Source organism: Capsella rubella, unplaced genomic scaffold, assembly GCF_000375325.1.
Source record: "Capsella rubella cultivar Monte Gargano unplaced genomic scaffold, Caprub1_0 scaffold_7, whole genome shotgun sequence".
NCBI classification, from domain to species: domain Eukaryota; kingdom Viridiplantae; phylum Streptophyta; class Magnoliopsida; order Brassicales; family Brassicaceae; genus Capsella; species Capsella rubella.
In genome coordinates this window covers 6920488-6934435 of record NW_006238917.1, presented here as the reverse complement: position 1 = coordinate 6934435, position 13948 = coordinate 6920488, and the positions used below count along the sequence as shown (strand labels likewise).

Genomic DNA, 13948 nt, shown 5'->3' with positions numbered 1-13948 from the left:
TTCTTCTTCTTCTTCTTCATCCTTCTTCAATTTTTTTTTTTTAAAACTCTCTCTATCTCTCTCCCTCACTCTCACTCGTAGTTTTGTAATTGTCAGCGACATCTTCGCACCTTCTCGTTATTCATTTCACTCTCTCCAATGTCCAATCTCTCTTTCTCTCTATACATATAGACATGTGTATATGAACATACTTTTAATAAAGAAACAACTTTAGATCTGGCTTATATTGACAAATGTATCGTTTGACTATCAACTAAGTAAAGGCTACAACTAAGTAAAGGCTACACTTAGATACAAAGCCTATATAGTTTCTTTTCAACGCGCAACACTAATCTATAAACCTTGATGGCAAGGTATAGATATAATTAACACTTATAATAATGCGCTTATTTATTCAAATATATTTTAACGAATAAATGAATTCAACAACACAAAGACATTCATTATGAATTTATGATCATATACAAATCAATCATACGTTAAACATATATTCCAACCAACGTATAAACATATAGGTGATTGATTTTTCTTATACTAATTATCATTGAATGAGTTGTAAGTTTTGTTCGTTGGTGTGTGTAATATATAGTCACTGATTAATCATATAATCGTAACAATTCTATAGCTAATCATCAGGACATGCAATCATTTTTTCTTTTCTTTATTTTTTTATTTTTTTTATTTTGTTGTCACCATGCAATATTTTTTTTTGTATGTGGATATAGTGATCACATATATAATAAATTCGATGGCTCAAAAAAATTTACAAGATAACAATACATTATACATCATATTTTATATTGTTCTGCCAAATTTTGATGGTTACTTAGATAGTGACTTACTAACCGGTGACGAAATATTAAGGTTCAAGGTGATCACAGTCAATACACATAATTAACTAATTAAGCACCATAATAAAAATCCCATAACTTTGGCTTCTTATCTTGTCCCTTTACTTAACCCTAGCTTACCAATCAAAAACCAAAGTTAGACCCACCCACCCACACACATCTCAGTATTTACTTTATATATAAAAACCCACCAAAACCCCCTTTTCCACTTTCCAAATTTCACTTCCTCCAACTCAAAAAAGAGGGGAGAAGCTATACAACAAAACTAGGTATAGAGACAGAGAGAGAAGAGAGAGAAACCCTACATAATCAAAAAGGAAGATGAGACGAAGCTGAAGACGATCCAGCTTGGATTTCGTTGTTCATCATTACTACTCTCTCTCTCTTTCTTCTTCTAGCTAGCTAGTTTTGACAACTTAATTATCAAGAACACAAAAAGGTCAACTTAAAAAAGATCTGTTCTTAGATCGATCAGTCTCTCTTCTTTCATTTGATCCAATTCCACCATTGAATCATTGATCATGGATCCAGTGCAATCTCATGGATCACAAAGCTCTCTCCCTCCTCCTTTCCACGCAAGAGACTTTCAACTACATCTCCAACAACAGCAGCAAGAGTTCTTCCACCATCATCACCAGCAACAAAGAAACCAAACCGAAGATGATCAGCAAGGAGGAGGATCAGGTGGAGGACTAAACAGACAAATCAAGATGGATCGTGAGGAGACAAGCGACAACATAGACAACATCGCTAACAACAGCGGTAGTGAAGGTAAAGACTTAGACTTACACGGAGGCTCAGGAGAAGGAGGCGGTGGCTCAGGAGGAGATCATCAGATGACAAGAAGACCAAGAGGAAGACCAGCTGGATCCAAGAACAAACCAAAACCACCTATCATCATCACTCGGGACAGCGCAAACGCGCTTCGAACACACGTTATGGAGATCGGTGACGGCTGTGATTTAGTCGAGAGCGTTGCAACTTTCGCACGCAGACGCCAACGCGGCGTTTGCGTTATGAGCGGTACTGGAAACGTCACGAACGTCACCATACGTCAGCCTGGATCTCATCCTTCTCCTGGCTCGGTCGTTAGCCTTCACGGAAGGTTCGAGATTCTTTCTCTCTCTGGCTCTTTTCTACCTCCTCCTGCTCCTCCTACAGCCACCGGTTTGAGTGTTTACCTCGCCGGAGGACAAGGACAAGTCGTCGGAGGAAGCGTGGTTGGTCCTTTGCTATGTGCTGGTCCTGTAGTTGTCATGGCTGCGTCTTTTAGCAATGCTGCGTATGAGAGGTTGCCTTTAGAGGAAGATGAGATGCAGACGCCAGTTCACGGCGGAGGAGGAGGAGGAGGAGGATCAATGGAGTCACCGCCTATGATGGGACAACAACTGCAACATCAGCAACAAGCTATGTCGGGTCATCAAGGGTTACCACCTAACCTTCTTGGTTCGGTTCAGTTGCAGCAGCAGCAGCATGATCAGTCGTACTGGTCAACAGGACGGCCACCTTATTGATCAAATATATTTATAGACACACACACTCATCATCGTAGCTAGCTAGCTAACGAAGAATCATGAGTTTAGTGGATATATCTATATGATTAAAAGGGGTTAGCTCATGAACATTAATTAATAAGACTATGGTTTTAGTCGACTATGATCAAGAATCAGGATTCAGTCGAGCTTCATTATGTTTGGTCAACGTTCATAAGATGAATCAGGTTCTTTTTTTTCTTAAATTTTTATTTTGGTTCGTTTTAGGCCATAGACCTTTTCTATGTCGATGATTTGAGTAACATTTTTCTTTTTGTCTTGGTTTTTGTTCTAATGAATTCTCATTGCTAAGTTTGCATTAAATTTGTGTGTGTCGTTGGCTCTAAGTATGGTTTTCTTATCAACATTTCATGGTGTTTATATCGACAGTTTATCTTATTGCTCAATCGTAACACTTTATCATACATAATACATTAACTAACAAATCAGCATTCCCAGTTTGAGTTTTCAATATAGAAGATTTTCACATTATCACATATAAAGTTGAGGAGATTCAAAATTTTCTACTTATAACAACTTTAATTTATATTTACTTATATATATGCTATATATATATCAGCATAAATAACTTGGGATGATTTTCGGCTATTTATATGTATGTTGTTATATTGAAGTGACTAAAAAGTTCGTTTCCAAAATTAGAAAGGACCTTGTGTTGGTAGTTATATTATATATTGACATGGAAGCGTAAATATTATCTGTAAGTTTAAAACATACGTACTAAACTACTAATATTATAACGAGAGGTTTTCATGTCGTGCTTAATTAATTATACACAGACACAAAATTAATCAATAGGTCAATGTGGATAATGATTACCCTAATAATTGGTTAGTACATGATAATAGCTAGATGTGTTATACACATGTCGTTCGTTCGGACGGTAAACATTATAACATGTATAAATAAATAAACAAACTAGATATTAGATATACATGAATAATTAATTAACGATCTTTATATATTTATTTTAGTTGTGTGTGTGTGTGTGAGTATATATGCTTAAAAGAAAAGCTGCAATACCGGCGGCTTAAACGGGATGCTAAACAATTTACGAGAAAAAAATAAAGAGGTATGGGACTTTATATGCATGTTCTCTCCTACATAAGCAAGTTTTGTGTCATACATGTTCGAATACGTATGGATTTGTGGATAAGGAGACAATAAACTTGTTCATCTGCTGCCTTACACGTGAGCTTGCTCGTGAGTACCATATGGGAAATGTAAAAATTTCATCACTAGTATATATAGAAGACATGATCACTCATTCTGATTCATAAATCAAAATGTTTTAAACCGGAAACTAATAACTTTTTATATGGTATCAGAGTTTGATTAGGCCAAATCAGATATTAGTTAATCCAAAAAGGTGAGATTTAATCTTAAGCTAGGATCTCACAAAGTTTGATCAAGACAAAAATATCATTCCATCATTGTTATTTCAAAGTGTTGCTTATACACGAACGTAAGTTAATGATCTTATCTTATGTATGTATGATAAATAAAACTAAAATCAGACAACATTTCTCCTCTCAATCTTACAAGTGGGCTTACATACCAAGTTCCAGATCCATAATTATATTTCAAGTACCATATTTTTCAGGCCCAATATGCTATCCATGTTGATCAAATAAGATAAAACTCAAATAGTACTGTTGAGCAGTTCTAATTTATATGTCATGTATCATTGTGGTGTTTATAAAAAGAAACATGAAATCTGTGTTATAGTTGATCTGGTATGAATTAGTTAGCTCACTTGGGAAACATGATTTTCACAAAGATAAAAAGGGTGAGAGCAAACCAAGTGTTCGTTCAATGTATATCTTTATCGCTGTTATGTGAGTCTGTAATTTGGTAGTATTATGCAAAAAATATTACTGGGATTTTCAAAATCAGAATATTGAATATTCATGGGATGATGATTCTTTCTCCCTCATTTTGAATTCTCAGTAATATTATTTGCATGTATATATTATTGAGACTTTAAGATGGGAAAGACACATTTTAATTTTCTTAAAAGCTTTACTTGTAAATTATAATCCTCCCATTTTCACAATAGGGAGAACACACACTAGTCTATTATGTAAAAATATTATTGGGAGGTTAAGATGAACGAGATTCTCAACGCTCATTATGAACTCCCAGTAATATATTTGCGTGGTAGATGTTTAATTATATTATCGAAAGGTTAAGATGGGAAAGACACTTTGTGAGCGCTGCGTTGATGGCTGTCTTTGCCATTGTCAACTCCAAACCATTCGTTCGTGAAAGGTCCATCGGGTAAGATTATTTGTGTGTGTACATATATGGCTTGTGATGTCTATAGACTATATATTGAAATTGTAAAAAGTGAAATGAGTCGATCTCATTGCCAATTAAGTTTTAAAACATGTGTTGCATTTCGAGAAGATTAGAACATTTTTCCTTTGTTCTTAGTGTTTATACTAATTGATCAGACTATCAGTTTAAGCTGATGTTAATGCTCAATCCTGCATTGTTAACATACCACTTGAGTTAGTTAGTAACATCCTGACGTTAGTGAAACAAATCAAGATCAAGAAGAACCAACTTCATCGATTCACTTTATTATGGAACCAAATCCATCCTCTTTCCCTATGGAGAAACAATACATTAAAACCAATCCAAATACACTCCAATACAATTGAGTGAGTAACAACCACCAAATGCTTTAAGAACTTAAGAATTTCATTCAGAACCTTTGAAGTTTATCAGCCTTAACAACGGGATTGGCTTTAGCAATCTCACCACGCCCCATCTCTTTGAAATCAAAGCTGCAATCATGAGTCTCGGGATACCGATGCTCCCCGCAGAAAGTGCTGCCGCATTTGCACTTAAACCCCATGATCCCAACCTTCTTGTTACAGCACAAACACCGGTTCGGTCGTGCAGGTCTCGACGGCTCGTTGTTCTCATCAGGAACCGCTTCTTCTTCTTTTTCTTCTTCTTCTCCTCCTCTTGCAGCAGATGGCTCAGCTACCGCAAGGACAGCCTTTTCCGGATGATGTTCGGGTTTCACAGACGGTTCTGCTATGAAGAGGCTACGAGGTCGAGGAGAAAGAGAGGGAGATGATGGCTTCAAAGATTTCTCAACAGCAGCTTTGACAGCTACTGTTTGAGTTTCCTCAGCACATAAGCTTCTGTAGCATTTGGAACATAGATCCATGTTTGATGGTGATCCAAAGAAACCGCATCCGCTTGCACATAGCTTTGGCTCTGAAGCTTGTGACTGAGTAAAGCTTGTGCTATCGTTTTGTTCAGATCCCATTACTCTCTGTTTCTTTTTTTTCTTGGTCCTGTACATAAAAAAAAGTTACACCCAAACAAACAAAAAAAACAAAGTCAAATTCAGAATATTCCAACTGCAGTTTCAATCATAAGGTCTAAAAATTCCCCTGTTATTAAAAAAAAAAAAGAAAGAACATACAAATCCTTAAAAATATGTCAGAAGATCTTTTTAAGGTTGTCGGGTTTTTGAAGATAATGATCTGTTCCAAGTACATAACATTGACTTGATTCGTTTAGAACAATTCCGTTAAAAGAAAAATCCAAACCAAAGAAGCATCAAAGTAGATCTGAGTTTCTGATGTACAGATTCTAAGATAACACAAGACCCTCTTCAGATCAGAAAATACGAAACTAAAACCAAACAAAACATCAAATCTAAACAAGAAGAAAGAGATGGTGGCGAATTTACCTGTCGAGAAGAAGAGATCTCTATCGGTCTTCTGGTAATTAATAAAGAAAGAATTAAAAATACAAATTGTTTCTCTGATCTTCGAGAGATAAATAAAAGAAACGTAAATCCTCGTAAGATGTGTCCTTCTTAATCAAGAAGAAAAGAGAACGCGCAGAGCTTTCGTAATCGAAGAGGAGAAAAACAGAAACACGTAACTATGGAGGAACATACATCTGTTTTTATAATTTGTCTGAGTCACACACACGGGGTTACGGTTCCTTTTTTCCTTTTTTCTTTTTCCTTTTTTTGCTTTTTTAGTTTATTGTCGGTGTACTGCTTCCCTACACCGCCTTATGGTACACCTTTCATAATCTTAGCCGTCGATTGGACAACTAATGGTACTGCTTTTGTAATATTTACAAATTTGTATGGTTAAAACTGTCTTTTCCGTTTAAGCGTGTGTACATTTCCTTTCTTCTTAACTCTTAATTTAATGGACAAAAAATGGTAAATTAACAAAATTAAATGATGTTGACCAAAAAAATTTTAAAATTAAATGTATTATATACTATTTTGGTTTGTTTAAGCAATGATTAAGATGGTATTATTGGTAGACCTTTTTGGGGAAGATAAAGATTATACAGATAAGATATGCCTTCATCTTCACGCTTTGGCTTAATCTAAAATAAACAAACACACGATTAACGAGTTGTAAAGATATAAGTGGAGATCGAGCTCCATTTTCTAATTTTAATCAAACATTTTGGAAAATTTTATAATTTTTATTCAAAACTTTTTTCCTGTATATATAAAAGTACTTGTCGCTACCAGGAACTTCTCAACCACCCACGTAAAGATTTTATCGTATATGTGAGAGTGTGATACAAACAGATTTATATTACTACATGTTATAGTTTTTATGGGCATGTATTACTTATTTATAATCAAGATTTTGAATAATATGAAAATGTTAAAGCAAGATACGAATTAAAGCAAAATAAGCATCCATGCAGAGTTTTGAATGTGCTGAGTAAATTTTATATTTTGAGTCAACTTTTCCTTGGAATAACACCAATTTCCAACTAATGCATTCATTCAGTTCGAAGTAGCTGCCTCTTGTAACCAATCAATATGAGCAAAACACATTTCTTTCTTTGATAAATGAATGTAGTCATGGTCCTCATGGAACTTTGTGATCACCCAAGTGACCAAGTCTATGACCCAAAATGACATAAGTACTACAAAGATCGCAGAAGAAATATGCTCACAATAACAGATTATGCGTTGGACTAGCTCATTAGGAGTATAATAATCATGAAGATACAATATTTATATATATACACGCTCAATAAAGCAAAGATCATTCTACTAATTGGCAATTCTCGAAGATCCAGTTGCTTCTCTTACCCACCAAGAAGGCTACACTCAGATTCCTGCAGTAGGCAAATAGCAAACAAATCATACAAACCTTCGTCTCATCCCTAATCAAGTGTTCCATATCAAGCAAAAGTTGGCTTTACCCGATGGGACAATAGGTATTCCTTCAACGTTTCTTCTAACACAAAGATGCGTTTATCCCTCAGGGTTTTTCAGAGACTTCGATTTTGGATGACAACTTGTTGATTCGAAAGGCAGCGATGCATAACGTAATATTACCGATCACAGTTAGTGCTCCTTGAAGCGCAACCAACACCTAAATATGCACCAACCCACCATGTAAACAACATTCAGTGGCAGTAAAGAAGATACAACAAAATCACACTTAAACAAGAGCTTAGCCAGTGATTCTCCAAATAATCTGATTACCAACGAGAAATAGACTTGTAGGCAAAGTGAGAGTAAAGAAGTTTCTTTACCTCAAGAGACTCATCATTGTAAAAGAAATGCCATGTGCATGCGCAGAGAGCTCCACCAAGCAAAGGTACCTGATCAAGAACAACAACAGTCTATTCTTCAACCATGAAAGCTTAGGAAATGAAACAATGGAAGCTATCAAAATACAAATATGTAGAGAAATCTAGGAAAATAGCTTAGAGCTCTCACCATTCCCCATGAGAGACCTTTCCAAGACTCATAACCCTTTCTTTCTCCATATTTCCAAACCAACGCCATCGCTGTAATCCTTTAGTACCAAACAACACCAGAGTTAGGAAGAAATTACATTTTCCAACTGCATTTTTTAGCTCAAACTCTCGATCTGATTTGAAATAAGTATATTTATGAAGTACTGTAATCACAAATTCAATTTCTAAATGCAAAGTCTCGATCTTTGAGATCAGTCTCAAAGCAAAAACACTATAAAGATGAAAGCTTCTTCTCATTATGGTTTGATTTTGAGCACATGAATACTTGAAAATAAAAATCAAAATCTCAAAAACCCCACAACACCAGATACACTAACGTGTCACTATTAGATCAAATGTCAATGTTGTCAAGGTGAAATTGGAATCAATAGAGCTAAGAGAAGAAGGAGAAGAACCATTCGACAACGCTGGAAACATGAACAGCCCAAGTGGGTAAGGACAACGCATTTTCCGGTTCACTCAGCTGAAGTGAATCCACCGCCGCCATAGCACTAGAATCTGGTCCCGCCGCGACGAACGCAGCCGCTGCCAAACCACTTCCGATAAGACCCGACAACGCAATCGAGTCATGGACTAAGGTTCGGCTCCGAATCCGACTTTCGTTTAAGGTAGTGAGAGGAGGTGATGAACGGGTCTTGATCGGAATTCGCCGGAAACTGGGTTTCGCGCAGCAGAAGAGAACCGTGGCTGTTGAAGCTATCGCCATGGCTGAGCTTTTTTCTTTCCCAAATTTCAATTTTCCAAGTTCTGGTTTAATTTAAACCGGGTTTGCCTCCGAACCGTCTTTTATTATTTTCCCAAGTCCAACACAGACACAAGAAACAAAGTAAAATTGACAAAAAAAATACTACATGACAATGGAGATTGGTAAATTTAAATCTCAAACACTGGATTGATTTATATTACAAGAAGAAGTTCCAAATGTTCGTGGTAGATATATGTATAATCAAAATGCGGAGTGATACAAAAAATTACATTGTTTAAATGTTATTACTTTCTGTCGTTAGACCAGATCATAACGAGAGTGAAACCCATCAATGACATTACCACCGTCTGCAAAACCAAAAGAATTATTAATAATCAGAAGAGGTTTATATAATGTGAAGTCGATGTTGCTGAAACCTTACAGAGATAGCAGGAGGAATCCCCACAAGAGGATCTTGAAAGAACTTAGTGGCAAGTGCTAGAGCCAAAAGGCTACTCTGCATTCCTGAGAATTTCAAAAACACACACATTTCTATGCTGAAATCTTTATTAACCAAAATCGTAAATTCTTAGAAAGCTTCTAATACCAAAAGATGCAGTACCAGTTTCAAAGGACAATGTTCTTTGCAAGGCTTTTGCGTCTGGAGAGTTGCTAAAGACGGAACCAGTAAGGAAGTATCCAGCGAGGAAAGCAGCGAGATGAAACATTGTTACTAGAAATAAAATGGTGGCTCCAAACGGAGACATGACCGAGTTTATGTTCAATGCCAGTGGTGCTCCAACGCAACAAGCTGTGTCAAGAACCGATAGAATTGGGAGAAACGGTCGGATTGCATTAGATACTTTCGGGAATAACCTGTAGAAGAAGACACAAAAGTGAGAAAAAATGTTTTAAACTTTGAGAAACAACTTGTGCTGATATAATATCCTTCTAGTTGTAGTTTTTTCTCACTTGTTTAAAAGCAATCCCGCAGCAATTGGTGCGACAACGACCTGGAGAATGCTGGATATCATTCCTTTTACATCAACAGGTAGTTTCTTCCCGATGAGCAATAGTGAAAGCATTGGTGTGATAAGAACTGCAGTAGCGGTTGATAGAGATGTCATGACGATGCTGAGAGGTGCCAATGCTGGATCAGTTAGGAAAGTTGCGTAGTTTGATAACTGAGCTCCACTAACACATGAAACCAACATGATTCCAGCACCTGAGATTGAGAAAGATTAGTCAGTTATACACGATATGCAAAGATTCTTGAGTGATGCGAGAGAAAATGAGCTTGACCTATTGGAGTTGGGAGATGGAAAAGAGAAACAGCAGCTAGGCCAAATATGAAACCTAGGAGAGGCTTAATGAGATATTGTCCAACATAACCAAGTAGAATAGCTTTTGGTCTTTTGAAGGCTTCAAGAAAGTCTTTCTCATTTGAATTGATACCAACCGCAAACATCAAGAATCCTAAAGCTGGTACAAAGTACCTAAAAAATAACAGGACAGTAAAGAAGAGCTCTTTAGAAAATCTGATGTCTACTACTCCAAGTCTAAGACCAATTAGACCATCTTCTAATTCCATGGATTATGGCAAGAACCTCGATGTAAACCATGTGAAAGAAGGAGGATAGATAAGAGCTAATATTGTACTCGCCAACACCACATGAGGAAGAACAGAGTTTGCTTTCTTCAATGTATCCACTATAGAAGCCTTTTCACTGAAAATCTGAGACAGAACACAAAACATATAAATATAACCAAATAACCTGCAAGCCACATTTCTTAGAAGTAACATAAATTCCTGACGACTGAGATCATCAGAAAATGACAGGACTGTGATTTAGCTAATCAGATTTTCAAACTTTATTAGATGATAACAAGTCCTCAATAGTGCCAAAACCACAGTTTGACTTCAAGATGACATACATCAAGTAACGATCAAACCGAACATAGAAAGGGGAAAGATCACATAGTTCACCTCAAATGAATCAGCTCCAGGATTCAAACCCATATCCGAGAACTTGTCGGATACATAACTACGCCACAAATTCCTCGATCCGCCAACTGCGTATACGTTGAAGAAAACGATGAGTGAGAAAAAAAAGGATGGATTTTTCAGGCACCCAAAAACCAAACAAGCCAGAGATCGATTAAAAAAAATATGAACAAAACCTTGAGAAATCGGTTCAATGCGAAGTGAAGAACTCAAAGAAGAGTTCGTGAAGGTGTTGGGCGGGAAAACCTGAATCTGTTGACTGCGATGATAAACAGCTCGTGGTAGAAGACCAAGTGTTGGCTTTACATGTAGAGTTCCTATAGGATTGATCACGCTCATTTTTGTTTTTGTTTTTTTTGTTTTTTTGTTTTCTTTTGACTTGGTTGAGGAATTAATGGCGTAACTCCGAGAGTGCTGGGAGAAGAGAGAAGAGAAGAAGAGAAGAATCAGTCACATCATCACAAACCTACCTTTTAAACCCGACGCGAACAGGCCCATCTCGTTTAGAGGTTAACGGGCTGGGTCAATTTGGGCTTAAATGGGATAGTTTATAATTTTTAAAGTATATATTATTTTAAATTTTTTGGGAATTTGTTTATGTGTAGTGAGAAAGACGCAATTGGAAATTAGTGGTAGGGGTAATAAAATCGGTGCAAGCAAAAGACAGAAATCGAGGAGAAAACTTCCCTTTAGTGCGATTTGCCCACAAAATTTGTCTTTCCCACTTCACAAATCTGTTTGGTTCGATTGCATTTTCATCTATTTCGAATTTCCGATCACTGGGTTTTCCCGTTTAATCGGAAAAATCCAGTGGATTAGGTTTTTTTCCAAGCTCAGTGTTTGTTGTCTCTTTCTGTTTCTGGGTTATATTCGATGACTGTTCCTGAGGACGAAAAGCCGGTTCTTGAGCTGCGGATGAGAGACGAAGACGATGAGGAGAAGGGTGGTTCTTATGTGAAATTGAGTGAGGGTTTAGAGAAAGGACAAGACTCAGAGCTGGAGAAGGAGGAAGAGGAAAAAGCTGATTCGTCGCCGTTTTGGTTTTGGGTCAAGCTTTCTGTTTTATACGGCCTTCTTGCTGCATTGGCTATCGTTGGTTACATATGGATCGGTCCATTGATCATGGATAAGGTTTGGCTTTTAACTTTTTTAATCAGTTCCAATTTTAGCTCTTAATTCGCTGTTGCATTGGTGTTTATCATTCTCAAAAAGTTTAGTTCTTTTAGCGATTTGGGTCTGATTTAATGTCTTAACTCATGATAATTCAATCTTGTGGAAAAATTGGATGAGTACTCTCTATGTATTGCTTGAATGCTTATAGTCTGGAAATTAAAGTTGAGGTTCTCTCTGTGGTTTTAAGAATCTCGATTATGTTGATGATTCATGTCTCAGTTCATGCATGTTGGATTAGAGATTATTATCTGTGTGTTATATTTTACTATGTTACTAATAAGGTGGATTACCTACTTTTCTTGATCTGCAGGAGCTTATCCCGATTATACAATGGGAGATTAGGACTTTTACACATCCTGTGTGCGGTCTTCTTGTCTTTGCATCCGTGGCAATATTCCCGACAATACTTCTTCCATCTACACCATCAATGTGGATTGCTGGGATGACATTTGGTTATGGCTATGGGTTTCTACTAATTATCTCAGCTGCAGCTGTTGGTGTATCCCTACCTTACTTTATTGGACAACTCTTCTGCCACAAAATTCAAGTATGTGTCAACCCTCGAAAGCTTCTTCCTTTTTCGCTTGATATAATCATAGTGTATCCAAGTTATATTTTGCTAGAAAGTTATAAGGTAGGTTTTAGTAAATAAGAAGCTTCCCCCAGGTTGAAACTTGGTTATCTTGGTTCAATATTTGGGTGATTAATATTGTTGTCCTTTTCTCAGAATGATGTCTTTGATCAATGATGTGGCATCTGTAAATGTAGTTGGATTGACATTCAGAAACCAGGATTAACATTGTTTTCCTTTTCTCAAAGGCTCTAATGATGACTTTGATCGATGTTGTTGCTTAAACTGAAATATTAATAAAATCTGTTTGCTTCGTTTTGTGATTGAACAGGGATGGCTAGAAAGATATCCTGATCAAGCAGCCGTTTTAAGAGCTGCTGGTGAAGGAAATTGGCTTCACCAGTTCCGATTAGTAACCTTAATCCGGATTTCTCCATTTCCGTACATTCTTTATAACTACTGTGCTGTAGCAACTCGTGTTAAGTACGGTCCTTACATAACAGGATCTCTCGTAGGCATGGTACCTGAGGTTTTTGTTGCTATATATACGTAAGTCAGGTTTCGTTCTCTTATTCAAAAAAAACAATTTGATAAGTCCAGTAATGTTTATATCAATTTTCATTTCACCTAATCAGCAGTAAACGTCCCAAGAGAATAATAACGTGGGATATCGTCACATGTCATGATTGTAGAATAGTTTTATATATGATTATAGCATCTAGCTTCCATAAGTATAGCTGTTTAGAAGTAAGTAATTGTCCACTGTTGGATCCTCCAGTGTCACTGATCAGTCAAATGTCTTGTTTCCGTATTGCAGAGGGATTCTTGTAAGGACATTAGCAGAAGCATCTTCTGCAGAAGAACAGGGTCTCTCGGTTACACAGGTTATTCTCAACATTATCGGCTTTTTAGCAACAGTGGCTACAACGATTCTCATCACGAAGTATGCGAAAAGACAGCTGGAGACTATGAAGAAAGAAGAGGAAGCATTGCTGCAGTAAATCTGTAAAACCACGTGACAAACCTCTGAGCTTCTGGTCTTTTGTCTCTCTGCTTGCTGTTTTGTATCTGAAACATTTCCTGTCCCCATGCACAGTACAGGTCTATTCGAAGATGTGAAAGAGCTCTGGTTGTTTTTGTCCTTGGTTCTTTCACCTCTTTTATTAACAACCTTTAATGAGAAGAAAAAAAGGGGTTAACAAGCAAGTATGAACAGAGGAACAAAACTAACACAATTTCAAGTTTTCTTTATTTTGTAATTATTGTAGTCAATTCTTAAGTTTGACATGAATGAGAAGAATCTTTTTTCTTTCTAACTCTCTGTGGTGT

At 36.7% G+C, this 13948-nt stretch overlaps 5 protein-coding genes across 5 annotated transcripts; 2 read left to right on the top strand and 3 right to left on the bottom strand.

Annotated features, from left to right (window-relative positions):
- Positions 1–1079: 1079 nt before the first annotated feature.
- LOC17880330 (AT-hook motif nuclear-localized protein 24) lies at positions 1080–2770 on the top strand. The gene has a single exon (XM_006284866.2). The coding sequence runs from the start codon at positions 1373–1375 to the stop codon at positions 2363–2365; it is 993 nt and encodes a 330-aa protein (XP_006284928.1). The 5' UTR covers positions 1080–1372; the 3' UTR covers positions 2366–2770.
- Positions 2771–4958: 2188 nt separating this feature from the next.
- On the bottom strand, positions 4959–6324 carry LOC17878764 (zinc finger A20 and AN1 domain-containing stress-associated protein 9). The gene is made up of 2 exons (XM_006282408.2): positions 6120–6324; positions 4959–5718 (listed from the first exon to the last, which is right to left on the bottom strand). The coding sequence occupies exon 2, from the start codon at positions 5688–5690 to the stop codon at positions 5115–5117; it is 576 nt and encodes a 191-aa protein (XP_006282470.1). The 5' UTR covers positions 5691–5718; positions 6120–6324; the 3' UTR covers positions 4959–5114.
- A 909-nt stretch (positions 6325–7233) lies between these two features.
- LOC17879848 (ycf49-like protein) lies at positions 7234–8976 on the bottom strand. Its single transcript, XM_006282662.2, has 5 exons — positions 8581–8976; positions 8145–8223; positions 7958–8026; positions 7622–7794; positions 7234–7534 (listed from the first exon to the last, which is right to left on the bottom strand). Exons 1-4 carry the CDS (start codon positions 8889–8891, stop codon positions 7681–7683), a joined length of 573 nt encoding a protein of 190 aa, XP_006282724.2. The 5' UTR covers positions 8892–8976; the 3' UTR covers positions 7234–7534; positions 7622–7680.
- A 73-nt stretch (positions 8977–9049) lies between these two features.
- Positions 9050–11287, bottom strand: LOC17879780 (probable sodium/metabolite cotransporter BASS6, chloroplastic). Its single transcript, XM_006282571.2, has 8 exons — positions 11052–11287; positions 10858–10943; positions 10478–10605; positions 10173–10366; positions 9843–10095; positions 9493–9746; positions 9313–9395; positions 9050–9238 (listed from the first exon to the last, which is right to left on the bottom strand). The coding sequence occupies exons 1-8, from the start codon at positions 11212–11214 to the stop codon at positions 9176–9178; spliced, it is 1224 nt and encodes a 407-aa protein (XP_006282633.1). The 5' UTR covers positions 11215–11287; the 3' UTR covers positions 9050–9175.
- Positions 11288–11496: 209 nt separating this feature from the next.
- LOC17878219 (TVP38/TMEM64 family membrane protein YtxB) lies at positions 11497–13937 on the top strand. Its single transcript, XM_006284147.2, has 4 exons — positions 11497–12006; positions 12359–12595; positions 12951–13168; positions 13437–13937. The coding sequence occupies exons 1-4, from the start codon at positions 11749–11751 to the stop codon at positions 13618–13620; spliced, it is 897 nt and encodes a 298-aa protein (XP_006284209.1). The 5' UTR covers positions 11497–11748; the 3' UTR covers positions 13621–13937.
- Positions 13938–13948: the final 11 nt, after the last annotated feature.